Here is a 19,054-nt window from a genome sequence, read left to right on the forward strand (position 1 = left end):
TTCCAGAATGTCATATAAACAGATAACTTTTTTTAACGATAACGGTATCCATTCTCTTTCAGTTAGTTCATCGTTACTTGAATTCCGGGCATGAGGTGTACCAGTTTTACGTCAGACATCATGTATAAGATCTTTTCAAGAATATACACCATCTGAATCATTGTTTACAGGACCCTGGATTGGGAAAACCCGTGGTTGTACGTCTAGTATTGCTGTCAAATCGAATGAAGATGTCATAAAAAAATGATTTACCAATTTAAAACATGTTAGTAAATACCCACTGAATACTAACACGGAATGTAATGATGATTTACGTTTTCCAAGTTTATAGCAATTAAATAAGGGATTGGTGTAACTATAGTCGCCCATTTACGCTGCTAAGTATTCACACTGATGTAATTGCATATACCAGAAATCTGGTTAATCATCACCTCCGTTAATTCAGCCACGAAATTTGTCGATCAATGACATATAACGAGTTGCAACACTGGTGAGCGATATCGAGGAGTTTGTATCTCCGAGTTATTCCACTTGTCTGTTTTTTCCTGCTATTCCGCGTTGCGGTTACGTCTGCTTGTCAAGGACGGCTGGCTGTATATATCTCCAGCGAGACAGCTGTTGAGTACAGTGTCAGAATGAATGCCGCGAAGCGCGTACTGGCAAATGCTAGCCATTTAGACATATTTAATAGTGTATTGGGCACCAGGTCATTTCACATTTCTCAGAAGAGGTAACTATACATGACCTTTGTAGCATACTTTCGTGCGCAAAATGTAACATTAGCAGCAGGTGCTAGATATTTAAGTAGGCTACCGTAATGTGTGGTTTTGTGGAATGGTATCGTAGAAGATCCAAAAGCTGAAGATGCGATCTTGTGAGCTAAAGGAAGAAGATACAGGTACCCTGTGATCCACAGCTGTTGTATTGTTTACAATTATGTGTCGTACAGACTTCAGGAAACTTTCACCGTAGCTTGTTTCCCTTTTTATTGTGGAGCTTCCGCCTGTATAGCACTGTTGTTTATTTTGCCATCAGGTTCATTCTGTCCTGTTAATTCATTTCCTTCTAACTTTTTTCTTTACCCCCACGCTTTGTCCGTCAGATACGTAACCCTAAGTAGTAAGAGAAATGATTAGTTCTATAGTCTGATGAATACATAATGGCAATGGCATAATTTGGTATATATTTTTTTCCTCGGTCTAGTATAGAGACGACAAAGAAATTGTTGGAAAAAGAGTAGGGCCATAGTCAGCATTAATTTTGTTTTGTTATTAAATTGGTATGTGTATCTTATCAATAAAATTGTTTCCTTCTATTATATTTATTACAATATATATATATATATATATATATATATATATATATATATATATATATATATATAATTTACTATTATATTGCTGCACAATATACTCATTGACGTTTATGGGAGATGGGGCAGCTGCAGTTTCTCCCAATGCTGCATTCACATAAGTTATTGTTAAAATGTGTTTGTAATGTCGTATGAAAGAGTACAGTGAAGGAAAAAAAAGATAGAGGATTAATATTATTATAAGTATACTTTTTTACATTTATTGCACTTAATTAACTTTTCGCCTAACATAATGTAGAATTTAAAAAAATGAAGCCTTTTACACAGTAATCAAACAATGGAAACTCCAGGATGGATTGTTTGTGCTGTAATAGTAAATGGAAGTTAGGCCAGAAAATCCAGTACTGAGATAAAATTCTAGCTATACTTATTTTGTTTGTAAAAGTTTGCCCCCATTTTTTATGGTGGTGGAAAAATAACTTACTTGGTGTGGGAACTAGGCCTATGTAATTGGCAAACAAGTTTAGCATTTTACAATTCACACATGGCTGAATGGAGAACTTCAAAGTTTTCTTCTTACAGAAGTAGGAGTGAATGAGCACTCTGTGCTAATCATAGTGCACTTGGTCTCTTGAGACATTTACGTTCAAAGTCCAATTTAAGCTACTGGCAACTTGAAAACTTTAATTTTTGTATAGGATGTATTTAGTTTCCTGATCATTAATCTTGAACACCAGCATTTTCATATACTGCATTTCAACTCTGGACAATGTAGAAATTCAAACTTGTCAGTTTCAGCACTTCACTTAAATTACAGCAGTTCCAGTGTGGTTACACTAAACTTCCTCTCTATGCTTGTTGGAGCTAACATTTTCATATGTAAGGACGAGGTCCTCAAACAGGTAGTAAACAGAGGCATGCAAGAAAATGAACCCTTGCAATGTATTGCCCTTTTGTATATGATGACTTGATAAGTGTTTAGAGGAATTGCAGGGCAAATGCTGGGGCACATTCATAAAGCAGGCAGTGTAGATGGAAAATTTAACTCTTTCTTACACACATTCGTAGATCGCTTTGTCTTGATTTCCAAACAGAAACAAGAGGAAGGAATGGATAACTACTGGTATTAAAAAAATGTGTGTGGATTAGGGAACTATACGGTACTGAATATGGAGAACAGTCTGTAATTATGAGTTGAAATTCCATTACCACCAGCATTGTAGAATCCCCCACTCTGTCATTATAAAAGGAAAAACTTTGGAAAAAAAAACTGGAAGCATAAGACAAAATAATGTGGAACATTATTAAATGAGAAACAAAGAAAAATAGCAATCCAAATGAAGCTGAGCTCTGCAGGAAAGAACTCTGGCAGAAATTGCCATTTTTGGATCAATAGTCACTTCCTCACAGTGGTAACAAACATGGTACCCTTCAATAAACTGCCGGATCCACATACTTTACTTACTTGTTCAAACACTGCACACGTAACCAGCAGAATTTAGTTTCTAAAATACAAATCGCAAGGCCAAAATTCATGGTCACAAAACAGTAGCAGATAGGCAAATCAATTTCAATTACACATTTCACTCCTTCCCGTCTTTCCGGAAGTGTTAGAGGAAGTGGCCTGTGATAAAATGTCAACTCATTTGACTGAGAACTTGTTAATTGTTTCATTCACTTTTGTTAAGGATTCTCCACAGAGAAAGCAATAAAATGCCCATGTCCTAGCAAAGCCAAAGAAGGAAAATTACCATGTTGGTATATTTGCTGACCTAGCCAGGTCTTTTGAGTGTGGGGTCTCAAAATTCTCCATGGCAGACTGTCGCAGCATTAATAATGGCATCCCTTGTTGCCTCCTTGTCTAAGATATTGTACTGTAAATAGGACTCATTATTTACAGATGTAGGTAAATACTTTCTTTGAAAAATACAATTGTAATCAAGTAAACTTTGAGCAGCCTATAACCGATAAATATCAGCTGTCTACTATAACTGATGACTATTAAGGCAGTAGTTCTTTTTAAAGTAAGTTTTGTTTCTCATTTATTTGAATTTAGCTGGCATAATCGTGTATAGCACAAACCAGTATAGGGACAGTTTGTTAATACAGCATAGAGATTATTTTTATGATTTGGTACTCTTTTTTTAATGTTCACCTTCACTTGTTCCACTTTCCCGAAGGTTCTCCTTCTTGATTGACTCAGTGGAACACTATGAATGAAATTCATTTTACCAGAGCTACGCATTTATCCTCTGACTGTCACGTGGTTCTTTACACTCAACTAAAATGATAATTAAATTCCTGAGTTACTTGTGCAGAAGCAGCTTTGACATTTACTCTTAAAGAAACATCCTGCCTCTATCAATGTCTCTTAATTTGTAGACATTAAGCTGCCTTAAAGAGGCTTGCACAGGATAGAATAGCACGGAGAGCTGCATCAAACCAGTCTTTGGACTGATGACAACATGTGCAACCCAGCTTGATCTCCATGTGTAACAGGTGTCGTCATAAGTATGTGAGCATTTCCTCACTAATCGCCACAGCAAGCTTTAATTACACCTTAGCACAGCTACTAGACATCTGTACATGGAAATTCCAGGTTGGAATACCAACAGTGCCATGAAATAGATAAATTGCTGCTCACACTAAAGATAACATGTTGAGGTGCAGACATGCACAATGAAAAGACTGTTACACCTGACGTATTTGGTTAAAGTCTTCAAATAATAAAAGGAAAGCGCACACACACTAAAACAGGCTTTGGTCGCAAGCTCATTGTGTAAGTCTTTTCATCACCCCTGTCTGCAACTCAGTGTGTCATCTTTTATGGTTAGTAGCAATTATCCTTTTCAAAATACTACTGTACATCTTTAGTTCTTGCCACATATTATCACTCAATTTTACATGCCAGCAGTTCCTACTAATACTCTCTCCTCAGCTGATGCTCCTCTGTTCTCATGAGAAATACCTTCAAGTAAGTATCTCTTCTGAAGCTACGTAGGGATACTGACATGCCAAGCTCCCTGTGACATACGACAGCCCTAACACATATACTTGGTCTATGGAAAGAAGGGTGACTGTTTGACAGTCTTCCTCAGGCGCGCTCTATTGTGCCCCCTATGACATACAGTATCAAAGTTTGCTCTAACTTTGTTTTCATCTCGGAGACAGTGTCCTATTAGTAGAAGGGAATTAAAAAAAAAAAAATAGACAAAATCCTCCATATGGCTTGATAATCTAGTGTGTTAAACGCTATGCCATCTAACTTAAAGCTACCCCAGAAACAGTAGTTTCTACTGCAGTTCAAAATTTATCAAAAAACTGCATGTGTTACTTTCCCCACATCTTAATCCAATAAAGTAAATGACAAAAAATGGATATGCCCTGGAGGACTGTAAGTACAAAGTAACACTTATTCTGAAAGCTAGTTCAATTATCGAGGTAACTTGTTTTCACTTACCGTGACACCAACCATTATATCTGTGTTGAATTAGAAATGGTTACTTGTTTTAGGTTTCCATATGGACATTGACTTCAATAGTACTTTGTTGAATGAGATTTTCTTATTGGATAGCTTAAGAATCATTAGAGTATTTTGTTTTAAATAAGTGTTCACCCAACTGATATAACAATAATCAGATTAAATTTGTCACAGGTTGAAAGCAAAGATTATAGATGGTGTGAAAATTGCAAGAGATATTAGAACAGAACTGAAAGTTGAGGTGGAGAAATGGGTAGCAGAGGGCAACAGGCATCCACATCTTGCCGCTATTCTTGTTGGACAAGATCCTGCCAGCAAATCTTATGTATCAAGTAAAATGAAAGCTGCAAAAGAAGTTGGTAAGTGAGGGAATGTCTGATCCCACTTTGTCACAATAACTCCTTTCATGGTAGTTGTTAAAAAATCCTATTTTTTTTTTTTTTTTTTTTTTTTTTTTTTTTTTTTTTTTTTTCTCCACTGTTTCCTCAGTGTGTACAATCACAACATTTGTGTGCCATATGCTACCACCTCTCTCTGCACCCAGGTGAACTAGTCAAAGTCAAATCACAATGTATGCCAATTTCTAATTTACATGAATTTCAGTTAGGAGGGAAACTGTTTTCTTAATTTATCAAAGTTTTTCAGGAGTTACAGTGAAGATATTGTATATACTACCACAGCAAACTTTGTTCATCTGAAATCCACAGGCATTCTGATACTGCTACTCTGTCTTAGCTATTGACTTTTTTTTTTCAGTGCTGCTTGCTCCAACTTAGTAGATAAAGTCAAGCAAGATGTGAATAATTTTATTATTTTCAAATTTTACATTGACATTTAAGTAATGTAATTAAAAAAAACTGTGGGATCACTCCAATTCATAAAATTCCATCACACATTCATGTCTGCAGTGGAAATACTTTTTTACTGAACAGAGTAGCCTAATTGATTTACAATTATTTGTTGTTTTATATAGTAAATAAGTTGATTTTTAAGCAGAGAAAACTGCTGTAGTGTATATATTATATCTGCATGATAGATTAAATATTTAGAGCTAATAACTGATTAAATAAATTAATTTCCAGGTATAACTACAAGTACAATAGCTTTAGCAGACACTGTAACAGAACAGGAATTACTGGATCATATACAGCAGTTAAATGAAGACGTGGCAGTGGATGGCATACTTGTTCAGGTAATAGTGGAAATAGCACTTGCAAGAAGGCACTTAAAGCAGTGAACTGTTAAAAAAACCTTGTCCTACTGCTTTCTCTTGTCTTCACTATGCACTGCAGATATTGCTAATAGTGAATGCTTCATACATTCTCTTGTACAGTACAAACAAATAATTAACAAAAATTTAGTATTGTAGGTAAAACACTGAAATACCGTTAATAGTTTATTTTCATTGATGGCTGGATTATTGTGTTTCACTGTTCTTAAGATTCTTGAGTTACCTTTACATTACAAGCTGAAAATTATTTCCTTCTTTTGGGCATTGCAAATGCCAGGTAGCAACGGAATACATCAAGTCAGTGATCAAGTCATTTAAATTATGAATAAAAGTTGTATAACAATTTCCTGGGGTTGACAGATGGTTATATGGTCATATAGACATAGGAAATTGTGCATTAGCATTAGTATTGGATATGATTATGGTGCAACAAATCAATGCTTGCCAGCAAACAACTACATGCTGTAACAGCTGCAGTTTTCTTTTGGAATAAATTACTAGTATGGCTTCTACTAGCTTCACACACTATCTCATCTTATATGCAATTGTGTTGTCCAATATTCACTTTTCATATGATTTTGTAGCTGTGCAATGATTGTTGGTGCTGTGCAAGAAAAATCTATCAGGTAATGGACACAGTTCACTTTTTACTTCTATCCTCCCTTTTCTCACTGTTTCCAAATAGAAATGGGACTGAGCGATGTATCACAATGGCAAGTTATCTGTGCTCTCCCTAAATCACTCGAGGCAAATGCTGGGATGATTACTTTGTTACTTTGAAAAGAAGATGGCCAGGTTTCTTTCCCACTACAAGTTTGTCATCAGTGGAATGCTCAACCCTAATTTTCCTTCCATATTTTCTTTCCTTGTCTCCCCCCCCCCCCCCCCCCCCCAGCTTTCCTTTAAGAGAGGTTCTTGGAGACATATAATGGAAATATGATGTATGTACACCTTTGTGTCTCTCTTGCACATTAGAATTTTCATTTTGAAAAATGTACATCTGCTTGTGTTGCAATGCAGACATTGTTTATCTTAAGGTTGTATTTTTCTTTCAGTTGCCTCTGCCAGAGCATATAACTGAAAGGGCAATATGTAATGCTGTTGCTCCACACAAGGATGTTGATGGATTTAATATTGTCAATGTTGGTAGATTCTGTTTGGATATGAAAACCTTAATCCCATGCACTCCTCTGGGTGTACAAGAATTGATTAAGAGATCAGGTTTGTACTATTGCTAGTAACAAGTGGTAGGATTTAACTGTTCTGTTTGTATAAATATTTTTGGTGTTGGGTTATATGAAGTGAGCATTTTCTAGGTTTGTAATAGCAATTTGTGGAAATCACTTCATTTTACAAAAGATTTTCTGTTTATAAGTTGCAGACAGGCACAATTAAGACACTTATATAATGCTTTCAGCAACAGCCTTCATCAGCAAAAGAAACTCACACGATTCATATACACAACAAGCACACTTCACACATATATGACCACCAGCTCCAGCATCTTGGATCGAATGCTGGAATTGTTGGTCACGTGTGCATGAGGTGTGCTTGCTTGTATATATGAATTGAATTTATTTCTATTTTGCTGATGAAGGCTGTGGCCAAAAGCTTCATGCAAGTGGCTTTGAACAGTGCCTGTCTGCAACTCAACATGTCTTGTTAACGGTAAGTGGCAGTCCATTTTTTTTCCCACATTGTTGTCTTTATCTGTTACTGTTTAATTCAATGAAGGCAGAAGTAGAAAAAGTAAACAAATAATTCTTAGTGTTCATTTACTTTTGTTCTCATAATAGTTCACAAATAAGTTTCAGTGAAATAGGTTGACTATTAATTTTTCTTATGTTTCATAGGTGTAGAGACATTTGGGAAGAATGCTGTAGTTTGTGGCAGATCAAAGAATGTTGGCATGCCCATAGCAATGCTGCTTCATGCTGATGGTCAAGGTATGTTCACATTCTCAGATTTTAAGAGCCGTTATGGGTATCATAAAATTTTACAATACTAGTCTCTAATATAGTGCAACACAATTTAAAGAACAACAAAAATGTTGAATTTGCATACACTAACAGGTATTGGACCTGTTCTTTCTTTAGTTTCTATATTAAGTGTTAATTGCTCCAGAATTTATGAGTTCACAGCAGCATTCTTGTGTTATCTCCATTGTTGGGGCAGTGGTTGGAAGCTTTTATGGTATGTCAAGGAGAAAAATAATAGTTTTTTTCCTTGATGGAAAAAAATTAGTGCTGTAAGATCCAAAAGACACGATTACTAAAAGCACAATGAAAGAAGGAATATGAGAAGACTAAGTTGCTTGGATAAAGTTTCTAAAAACCACGATTGGCAAAACAAAAAATAACAGTATTTGGGAAGAGATTGTGACTTACATTGGTAAAATCAGTAAGCTACAGATAAATGAAATAAATGAATATTGACTGAATACATGAAGGAAAAATGTCACACAGATGTACATACATAGACAACTGATGACATTTAGATGTTCTGAAGAATAATCTACAGATGAAGAGACAAACATTCATTTTTTGATTATTAAAATTGATGGAAATGCAAAAGGATTATTGTATGTATCTGAAATAATTGCATCATACCTAGTACCATTTATAAGCCTTTCCATAATTTTGAAATATGGTACAGTGTAGTCGTGAGAAACCATTCCCATATTGTCTAAGTAAAGGATGTGTGGCGGCATTGAGCAACACACAACATATTAGTTTCAAATTTTCATCTGGTAATTGAAAATGTAAAGTGATCCTGCACTTGCAGGTACAGCTTTGAACACTTTTTGTGCCATTTGTAAATCTGTTTCTAACAATGATGCTCTTTGTTGTTGCAGAAATCAAACTTACGTTACACTTAAACAGTATTCACTCCTTGCATTCTAGCATTGGTAAGACAATAAATAACAGTATCATTAACAAAAGAAAAGGAAAAAATACAGCATAACTATTGCAAAGCTGTTATTCAGTTTCGAAATACTCAAATAAAACATTGGAATGTACTCTACCTAAAGAAATCAAATGACTTCTGAGAGTATGTGTGAGTGTGAGAGAGAGATTTCTGATTTTTTGGACATCTCTGAAACAAGAGACGCCACACATCTATGAATATACGTGCATTGATGACCACTGATCATTTCCATGTGGATACATGGATACACTCCCCCCTCCCCCTTCCCCCTTCCCCGAACTCCTGCGGAAATCAGTGTTAGGCTGCGAGCAATGAGTATGGTGGAGAAGGGGCGCTATGTAAGTAGTATGCAACAAGTTGGGAATTTGGGATGGACGGGAAGCATGCTCAGTTAGACAAAGTAAGTAAAGTGACCCACGTCCACAAATTGGAAAATCCGGTTTCATTTCCTGGTCCAGCAAAAATTTTAACTTGCCCCATTGAATTCATTTCAGTGTCAGATTGCATCTGATGTCAGAATTTCTACTTTATTTCGCATTTGATATTGTTTTTCCTTTGTCAATGCAGGCTTTTTCAGCGAATTTTGATGATGAAGTCTTCTCGGGTTATCAGCCAATCCAAGGCATTGTTCTGCAGCAACATTTTGACAAGCTTCCTACTTGTCATCTTCAGGCGACGTGTGAGGCTCACGTCTTTATAGTCACCAGATCGCATGCTCCTCTGCAGTGGCTGTGTCAGTTGCATGTCTCCAGAAGGGATGTCACAGATGGTGCTGGGGAGAGCCATGGACTGGGGAACTTGCTGTGTGCTGGAGGGTTCAGACATTTCGTCCTGGCACTGCCTGTCTGTTCCATCTGCTCCCTTTATTGCCTTTGCATCAGACCACTCCTGGCAATACTTGCAGCTGCTACTTCCCATGCAGAGCTCAGCTGGAAACTACTATCCTGGCAAACAAGATCATCATGGACCTGTGTCTGAACTGCCTCTTTGGTAATCATCACAGAACCCATTCGCCTGGCACAGCACCCTGCTACGTTCAAAGTGAAACATATTAGCTTCATTGATGCTGAGCTCTGTGACTACAGATTTGTTTGTTTGGCCAAGGTTAACACTTCCCACATTCTGAATAGCACTGTGAAATACACCATTGCATCTGGTCGATGTATTGTTTGTCACGATAGCAATTGATGCTATTGACTCCATACGATGGTAGTCCTAATCTGTCTTTCATTGAGCTGAGTGTAGTTTTGGTTTTAGGTGGGAATGGTTTTGACATTATTTTTCTCCAGAATCCTGGCAGTTCTGGCCCTGGCTGATCCAGCATGTGGAAGGAATGCCAGTTGGTTACTCTTCTTCCAGGTTATTTCCTTGCTTGGCTGTAGATCATATCTCTGAGTAGCTGTTATTGTGAAAGGTTTCCCGAGGATGATGTAACTTGTTGGGTAGACGCTCCTTGTTCCCTTGTACTCTGTGCACCAAGGTTGTAACCATATATATCTCTTGTGCTGGATGGTGGCAGCTGTACCAAAACACCAGTAGCTGCCACCATCCAGCACAACTGAAATCTATGCTCACTACCTTGGTGCATAGAATGTGAGACATAAGTGACAAGGAGAGTCTACACTCTTGAATTGCAGCACTTGTGGGGGAAATCTCTCACAGGAAAGGCTGCTCGAAGACACAGGTAAGACGCACTCTCCAGCCAAGTGAGAAGAAGAAAGATGATGACCTGGACGAAGACACAGTGTCTGGTGTTCTTTCCCTATGTGGCCGAGATTGCCAGGATTATGGACAGCAGAGCACAGCCTCAACAAAGGTAGTGCGTTTAACTTAGAACAGACCAGGGTGCTGTGCAGAACATGAAACATGTGCAACAGGAGACAGGTTCCGGGGCTCAATCGTCAAGAGGCAGTGAAGATATAGGTTCATGATGATCTTATCAACCAGGATAGTAGTTTCCAACTGTGCTCCACGTGAGATGTGCCAGTTGCGAAAACATGCCAAAAGCACTCTGATGTGAAGATGACCATGGCAGCAGATGGAATAGACAGCTAGTATGTGATGATTTGACCCTCCAGTGCTCTGAGAATGCTTCTTCACTACCATCTGCAGCTCTCTTCACCGTCTGTGACATCGGTTCCGAAGATGCATGATTGGCACAGCCATTGCAGATGAGGCAGACGAACTTATAGTCCAGTGGCTATAAAGGCAAGCAATGGACATGAGTCCAATATTTTGCCTGAAGATCACGAGTAGGAACTTTTAGGAACTTTGTTGAAATGTTGCCACAGGACACTGCCTTAACTCAGCTGATAACCAGAGAAGACATAATCATTATTTTTATTTTTTTCTGTAATAAAAATGTGAAAGGTGCTCTTTTAATTTTGAAATCCTTTGTATTTGACTTCTAAATGTGATTGTTAATTGTGATAAAATACAAAAAAAAGCCCTTTCCTTTCAGACATCTTAATTTGAATGAAGCCACTGCACCTTTGTGTTACTGAGTGGGATTAGAAGTGTAATATGATGGTTAGAACCGTTGAACATGTGCGGTTTTTATTTGATTGCATTTTTTTAATATAATTTTTCTAAAGTTATTTAGTAGCTGTTCTAGTCACTGGAAACATAAAACTTTGTGTATATACATATAGATGCTATAATCTCTATGCACATAAAGTAAATTCTGTTGCAGGAGAAACTTCAGCAATGGATGCTACAACAACAATCTGTCATAGATATACACCACCTTCACAGCTTGCTACACTGACAAAACATGCTGATATAATAGTTTCAGCTGCAGGTAAGCAACTTTAACATAAGCCAAAACTTTTTATTCAATAGGAACACACCTATTAAAGGCCTTAATACATAGTCCAAACCTTGCAGTAAAGAATGGTAGACATTCTTCAAATAAAAATTATAACATATTTCTATTCTTCATTGTAGTAAATGTATTCCTCAACCTTCCTATTTGTATAAAGCTGCAATGGACCTCCTGCCGCCCCCCCCCCCCCCCCCTCCCCCGCTGGCCGGTGTGGGCGAGCAGTTCTAGGCGCTTCAGTCTGGAACCGCGCGACCGCTACGGTCACAGGTTCAAATCCTGCCTCGGGCATGGATGTGTGTGATGTTCTTAGGTTAGCCAGGCTTAAGTAGTTCCAAGTTCTAGGGGACTGATGACCTCAGATGTTAAGTCCCATAGTTCTCAGAGCCATTTGAAACCCCCCTCCTCTCGCAAAACATACAAAACAATAAGACAGACAGAAAATGCTGCCATCTTCCTGAGTGACAGCTTTGCTCAGCAGTGTGTCATATATTAGCAATACTTATCTCAACAGACAAATTAATTTAAATGATATTAGTCTGATGAACAGAATTTTCTCAGTAAAGCAGTCTCATCTTTTCAGCAAAATGCCACATTTTATTCCATCTAAGTGGATTGATTAAAATAGATAATGTGACAATCTATGTTAAAAAATGATCTTCTTACACTACAGTAATCATTTTTTTAAATTTCTATGAACCTTTCCTATCTTGATTTTGTTTTTATTGCTGTTGGCACTTAGTATAGAATAATTTACACAGAAACATAATAACATGAAGTGAGGTAATCTGCACTTTTCCACTGCTTATTCCAGCTGTTTCATATTTTTATGAACTGTTATTAGCGAGTTATTTTGAGAAAAGTATTAACTGTAATGAGTAATATGTCTTGAAAAAGCTAGTTGGGGAGCTTGAGTTAATTTGGTTGCACAAGCAATAATTGATTCCATACTACTACTACTACTACTACTACTACTACTACTACTAATTTTCTGGTAGGACAAACAAAAAAAATTATTTATACAAAAAACAAGAGTGTAACACAATCATCCTCCTTTGCTGGCCATAGCAGTCTGCTACTCACTGACTTTTCATTCGGTAATTGGTGTATGGGACAGGTCTTGCATGTAGGTCTATTGCAGGGATAAGAGCCACGAGGTGAGGGGTTGGGGGTAGGGATGGACAAGGACAGTGTTTGATTTAGAAGGGGGGGGGGGGGGGGGAGGTTCCAATACTGTTGTCTTCCAGGAGGGGGTGTTAGAAACTGACTTCTGAAAACATTAATTTAACACTTTTTGCACCTTTTGGAAATGTAAATGTAGCATATGCACTAGTAAAATATGAAGTTCTGTCATACCACATTTCAAAATCTGCAGTTCAGATTTATTTTTGTCAGAGGTACCAGTGCGTACTGACACAAATCGAGCACTGCACAAGGACATTGTTTAGGTTCAGTGGGTGGCAGAATATCACTGGAAAGGGGGGAGGGAGGGTGGTAGATGGTGTAGAATATTCTTCATTTCAGGTCATGATGAAAGGTGGTCTAAACCCTGGCAGAGAATGTGATTCAATTGCTCCACTGCAGTGCTCCTTTGTGGCCAGACAGCAGGCTTGTGAGAGGTGTTAGGTGACTGAAGGGACAAGGCATGGGAGATCTGTTTCTGTACAAGGTTGGGAGGGTGATGTCAGTTTGTGAAGCCCTCAGTGAGACCCTTACTATATTTGGAGAGAGACTGCTCTTTACTGCAGATTTGACAGCCACAGATGGCTAGGCTGTGTGTAAGGGACTTCTTGGTATGGAATGGGTGGCAGCTGTCGAAGTGGAGGTATTGTTCATGCTTGGTAGGGTAGATGTGAACAGAGGTACTATGTAGCCATCCTTGAGGTCAAGATCAACATTAAGGAAGGTGGCTTGTTGGGTTGAGGTGGTCTAGGTGAAGCATATTGGACAGAAAATGTTTAGGTTCTTGAGGAATGGGAATAGGTTGTCCTCATCTTCAGTCCAATCACAAAGATGTCATCAGTGAATCTGAACCAGGTGAATAGTTTGAGATAGTGGGTGGTTATGAATGATCCTCTACATGACCCACAAATAGGTTGGCGTAGGATGCTGTCACGTGGATGCCCATTGCAGTACCACAGATTTGTTTTATGTTATGCCTTCAAAGGAGAAGTAATTGTGGGGGAGGCTGTAGTTGGTCATGGTGACTAGGAAGGAAGTTTTAGGTTTAGAATCAATTTGGTGTTGGGAAAAGTAGTGTTCAGCAGCAGTATGGTCATGGAGGATGTTAATGTGGAGTGCAAAGATGGCATCAACACTGATGAGCAGAGTGCTGGGTGGTAAAGGATCAGAAACTGAGAAGAATTGGTGGAGGAAATGATTGGTGTCTTTTGCATGGGGCAGTAGGTTACAGGTAATAGGTTGAAGGTGTTGGTCCATGAGATCAGAGATCCTTTCTGTGGGAGTGCAGTAACCAGCCACAGTGGGGCACCCAGGGTGGTTGAGTTCATGAACTTCAGGAAGCACATAGGAGTACTGCAAGTGGTGGGGTGAGGAGACAGATAGACTCAGAGGAGAGGTTGTGGGATGGGCCTAAGGACTGGAGATCCTGATGGATTTTGGAAATTAGGTCACTGTGGTAGGTTTTATAGGTGGATGTGTCAAATGGCTAGTGGAGACCCTTTGCCAGGTAATCCTTGTGGTTCATAACCACAGTACTGTTTTCTGGAAGTAGGATTATAAGTCTGAGATCAGTTTTTAGGTGATGGAGAGTGAGGTTGGTTTCCATGTTGTGGGATTTGGGGAATGACAGTGAGGTGACCTGTAAAGTTAGGAAATTCTGGAAAGTTAACAAAGAGTGATTCGGGGGCAATGGGGGTGGATCACAGTTGGATGGAGGAGTGAACTGAGTCAGGCAGGATCCAAGTTTTTTTTTAGGTTGAGGCTTAGTGATAGGGTTAGTGGCAGAAAGTATTTCTGCTCTACAGACTTGGAGAAGGAGAGGTGGTCTTCAACAAGCCCATAGTGATTGAATTTGGGAGTGGGGCAGAAGGTAAGTCCTTTTGAAAGGATCAGTGCTTCTTTAGGACTCAGGGACTTTGGAGGACAGGTTCATGACAGTGTTTTGGATTTGTTTTCGTTGTGGCTTCCATATGGTGGTGGAAGGAAAATTCTGAGGGGTGTGGTAAATGTAGTATGTGTGCGAGGCATGGTTTGCCAGCAAGGAGGGGATGAGGGAGAGATTCAATGGAGGCTGTCATCGAGCTGGTTGCGAGTGGTTGTCCAGGTGGAACGGGAGGTGAACAGGTTGGAGAGGTTTTTTGAGGTGGCATTGTGCATGCTACTTTAGTTCCAGTAGGGCAAGAGTTTCAATCTGGGGGATGGGATTTAGGAATTTGGGATTGCAGAACAGGAGAATTTTTTGGGTGGAGAGAAGGTGTTGCAATGAGGTTTGGGCCTGGTTTATATATTTTTGTAGGATTAGGTTGGTGAGGGCAATGGCCTGACAGAATTTGAAGAGATAGAGGTCATTGTGGAAGGAGAGGCTACACCTGGACATTGGTAATTTGGTTGTCGGGTAGATGCCATGAGCTAGGCAATAATGCAGGAACAGTATGTGGGACTAGGTTCTGGCTAGGGATAGGGAAACTTTTTTGTATTGGTGCAGGTGGAAGGAGCAAGAAGCTTTAGTGGGATATAAGGAAACATGTAAAAATATGTGGAAAAATTCACAAAAAAGATAAAGGATAAGGTAATGGGGAAAATGGTGAGAGCTGATGAGGGATTATGGGTGACAGTGAAAGCAAAAAAAAGAAAAAAACTAAACGCACATGAATACAGAGATTAAAAAGAAATAATGAAAAGATGGTATTAGTGGGATGCTGGTCAGTGAGTGGATATGTGTGAAGATAGGGGACAGTGGGTGTAACTGTTCATATGAAAGGCTACTGCTGCCAAACTGTTGACAAGACAGCTGGACCACCCAATTGCTGAACGTGCCGCCCAACTTGTTGTGGTTCAGTTCAATGACTGCTTTACAGCATTTGTCAAATGGATCCTTCCTATCAACATTAGCATTTTCTGAAATGCACAGATGGGAACTCTCCCTACAACATATCCTCCATTCTTATAATCTCCCCCAGCCCCTCCCTCTGCTAATCACTGTTTTCCAGCTCCTTCCCTGCTCCCAATCCAGCACAGCCCTCGCCTTCTATTCCACCAATGCCATCTAAAGGTTCTTCTCTTCTCTAGTTCTCCCCTCTCCCTTTTCTGCTCCTTGCTGCCTCTCCTCCCTCCCTCCCCCCTTTCTCCCTCAACCTCAAAACAACATCCTGACTGTACACCCAGCAGTCCTATCCTGTCCCCACCACATCCCTGCATGCTCTCGCAAGTAGCACGCCACCTTCCCCCCACCCCCACCCCGCTATCCTTCCCCCTTCCTAACTCATGCCTCTTCCTTATACCCACCAACCACCATGGATTGCTGCTCACATCAGAACTTCTATTTTTGTTTTACTAGAATGTAAAAATCATTTAATACAAGGTGAATGACTTATTGACTGCAGAGTTTTTCAAATATGTATTAACTGCATTTCAGGTGTTCCAAATTTAATACGGGCAGATATGGTGAAGAAAGGTTGTTGTGTCATTGATGTTGGAATTACAAGAATAAAGGATGTTAAAACTGGAAAATCAAAACTAGTTGGTGATGTTGACTATGAAGGTAAGCAGTGTTAGTTAAAAAAAAATGGTAGAACTGGATCTTTGCTTGTGTTTTTGTGTTTGATGATGCTAATATATTGCAAGGACTAGAAGTCAGTGCATTGAAGTTTGGTTTGTTAATATAGAGAATCCCTTATTTTACATTTGTTGTTTGTCCTGCCTGTGGCAACTGCCCAACCATGATTTAGTAATTATTCAAATTTTAATAATGAGGCTACAAACCCATACTACCATCACAGGTATCAGTTACCTTAAAGGAGGAGAGTCGTATACACTGATGTGCAAAAACGTTATCACTGCCCACTGTGAGGTTGAATGCCTCCTGGTGGTGTTGCAGGTGCATGATGCAGTAAGGAAAGAATGTAAGCAAAAGAGAGGCAAATGGGCAATCATTATAGCGAAAATATGTGTTGCAAATATGGAAATCCACTGATAAGTGATTTTTGACAAAGGGCACATTGTTGTGGTGCTGTAACTGGAAACAAGAATCCCTGAAATGGCGAAGCTGGTCACCTGTTAGCATACTTCTGTTGTGAGCAGCTAAGGAAAATGGTTGAAGGATGAAGCCCGTAGGGCTTATGGTATTGGATGACATCATGATAAAATGTAGAGGTTGGAGGTTCCCCCAATATGTAATCCAGAGTAGGCAGCGATCTGTGGCAGATCAGATAAGAGTACAAGGCTCATGCAGGCAAAAGTGTTTCAGAGCACTCCATTCAAAGGCCATTGTTGAACATGGAGTTCCATGTCACATGATCCCTGTGTGTTCCTATGTTGACCCAATAGCATTATCAGTTATGATTGCAGTGGGCACAATGTCACTGAGATTTCACTGTGGATCAGTATAACCATGTCGCCTGTTGAATGAATTGCATATCTCGTTACACCAGGTAGATTGTTAGGTCTTTACACACAGTCATCCAGGAGAATTGTTATACAAAACATGCACTGAGCCACAGATGCAGGCTGGTGAGAGCAGAATTATGCTGTGGGGGTACCCTGAGTTGGTCTTCTATGTTATTTGTGGTGGTAATCAAAGGCATCATGTTGGCAGCGAACTACATGAACATTATTGTGGACCAGCTGAATCACTTCCCCCTACAGTTATGACATCTTCCAGCAAGATAACTGTCCATTTTGCAAGGTCAGAATCATGCTATTGTTGTTTGAGGAGCTTTATATTGAACTCACATTGATGTCTTAGCCAGCAAATATGCCAGATGTATACCCATTGGAAAACATACTGGGTGGCAGCTGTGTGCCTGCAAACCACCCTCTCATGGTGTGTGGGAATTGCTTGACCTGTGCATACACGTCTGGTGCCACATACTTCTGGAATCCTGTCAAGACTTGTACAATCCATGCCAAGCAGAATCTCTGTTGTACTGTGTTTGAAAAGTGGAACAACACATTATTAAATAGGTGGTAATGTTTTGGCTCGTGTGTGTGTGTGTGTGTGTGTGTGTGTGTGTGTGTGTGTGTGTGTGAGTTTTAATTGAAGGCATCATGTCGGCAGAGAACTACATGAACATTATTGTGGACCACCTGCATCACTTCCCCTTACAGTAATTATCCTAATCTTGTCCTCACAATCCCTATGTGAGCGATATGCAGGGGGTTGTAGTATATTCTTAATCGCGTAAAGCCTGTCCTTGAAACTTTAGTAGACTTTCTCAGGATCTTCGAGTCTTCCAGTTCAGTTCCTTTAGTATCTCTGTCACACTCTGCCATGACTCAAACCTGTGACCATTTGTGCTGCCCTTCTCTGGATACATTCAAATCCTCTCTTAGTCCTGTTTGGTATGGGTCCCACACACGTGAGCAGTATTCTAGAATTGGTCACATGAGTGATTTGTAAGTATCTTTTGTAGATTCATTCCACTTCCCCGTTATTCTACCAAACATCTAAAGTCTACCATGTGCTTTACCCACAACTGAGCCTGTGTGATTATTCCATTTCATATCTGTACAAAGTGTTACAACCAGATATTTGTGAGAGTTGGCGAATTCCAGCAGTGACTCATTGATAGTATAGTCATAAAATGCTAAATTTTTTGGATTGTGAAGTGCACAGTTTTACATTTCTGAACATTTAAAAGTGGTTGTCAATCATTCCACCACTTTGAAATCTTATCAAGATCTGACTGAATATGTATGCAGCTTCTTTCAGATAGTTCTCCATCATAGATAACTGCATCATATGCAAAAAGTCTGTGGTAACCATTAATATTATTCCTCCTCCTCCTCCTCCTCCTCATCATCATCATCATCATCATCATCACCGAGCGAGGTGGCGGAGTGGTTCGACACTGGACTCGCATTCGGGAGGACGACGGTTCAATCCCGCGTCCGGCCATCCTGATTTAGGTTTTCCGTGATTTCCCTAAATCACTCCAGGCAAATGCCGGGATGGTTCCTCTGAAAGGGCACGGCCGACTTCCTTCCCCATCCTTCCCTAATCCGATGAGACCGATGACCACGCTGTCTGGTCTCCTTCCCCAAAACCAACCAACCAACCAATCATCATCATCATCATCATCATTTAAGACTGATTATGCC

At 39.4% G+C, this 19,054-nt stretch overlaps 1 protein-coding gene across 1 annotated transcript in view; it reads left to right on the forward strand.

Moving 5' to 3' along the window:
• The first annotated feature begins 574 nt into the window (after window positions 1-574).
• Window positions 575-19,054, forward strand: part of LOC124594779 (bifunctional methylenetetrahydrofolate dehydrogenase/cyclohydrolase, mitochondrial) — a 44,356-nt gene continuing 25,876 nt past the window's right edge. Inside the window, exons 1-7 of the mRNA XM_047133185.1 lie at window positions 575-730; window positions 4,968-5,152; window positions 5,876-5,985; window positions 7,080-7,245; window positions 7,878-7,970; window positions 11,645-11,752; window positions 16,371-16,496. Coding sequence (XP_046989141.1) covers window positions 636-730; window positions 4,968-5,152; window positions 5,876-5,985; window positions 7,080-7,245; window positions 7,878-7,970; window positions 11,645-11,752; window positions 16,371-16,496 — 883 coding nt within the window. The 5' untranslated portion in view covers window positions 575-635. The remainder of the gene's footprint in view (window positions 731-4,967; window positions 5,153-5,875; window positions 5,986-7,079; window positions 7,246-7,877; window positions 7,971-11,644; window positions 11,753-16,370; window positions 16,497-19,054) is intronic.

This window comes from Schistocerca americana, chromosome 2, assembly GCF_021461395.2.
Source record: "Schistocerca americana isolate TAMUIC-IGC-003095 chromosome 2, iqSchAmer2.1, whole genome shotgun sequence".
NCBI classification, from domain to species: Eukaryota; Metazoa; Arthropoda; class Insecta; order Orthoptera; family Acrididae; genus Schistocerca; species Schistocerca americana.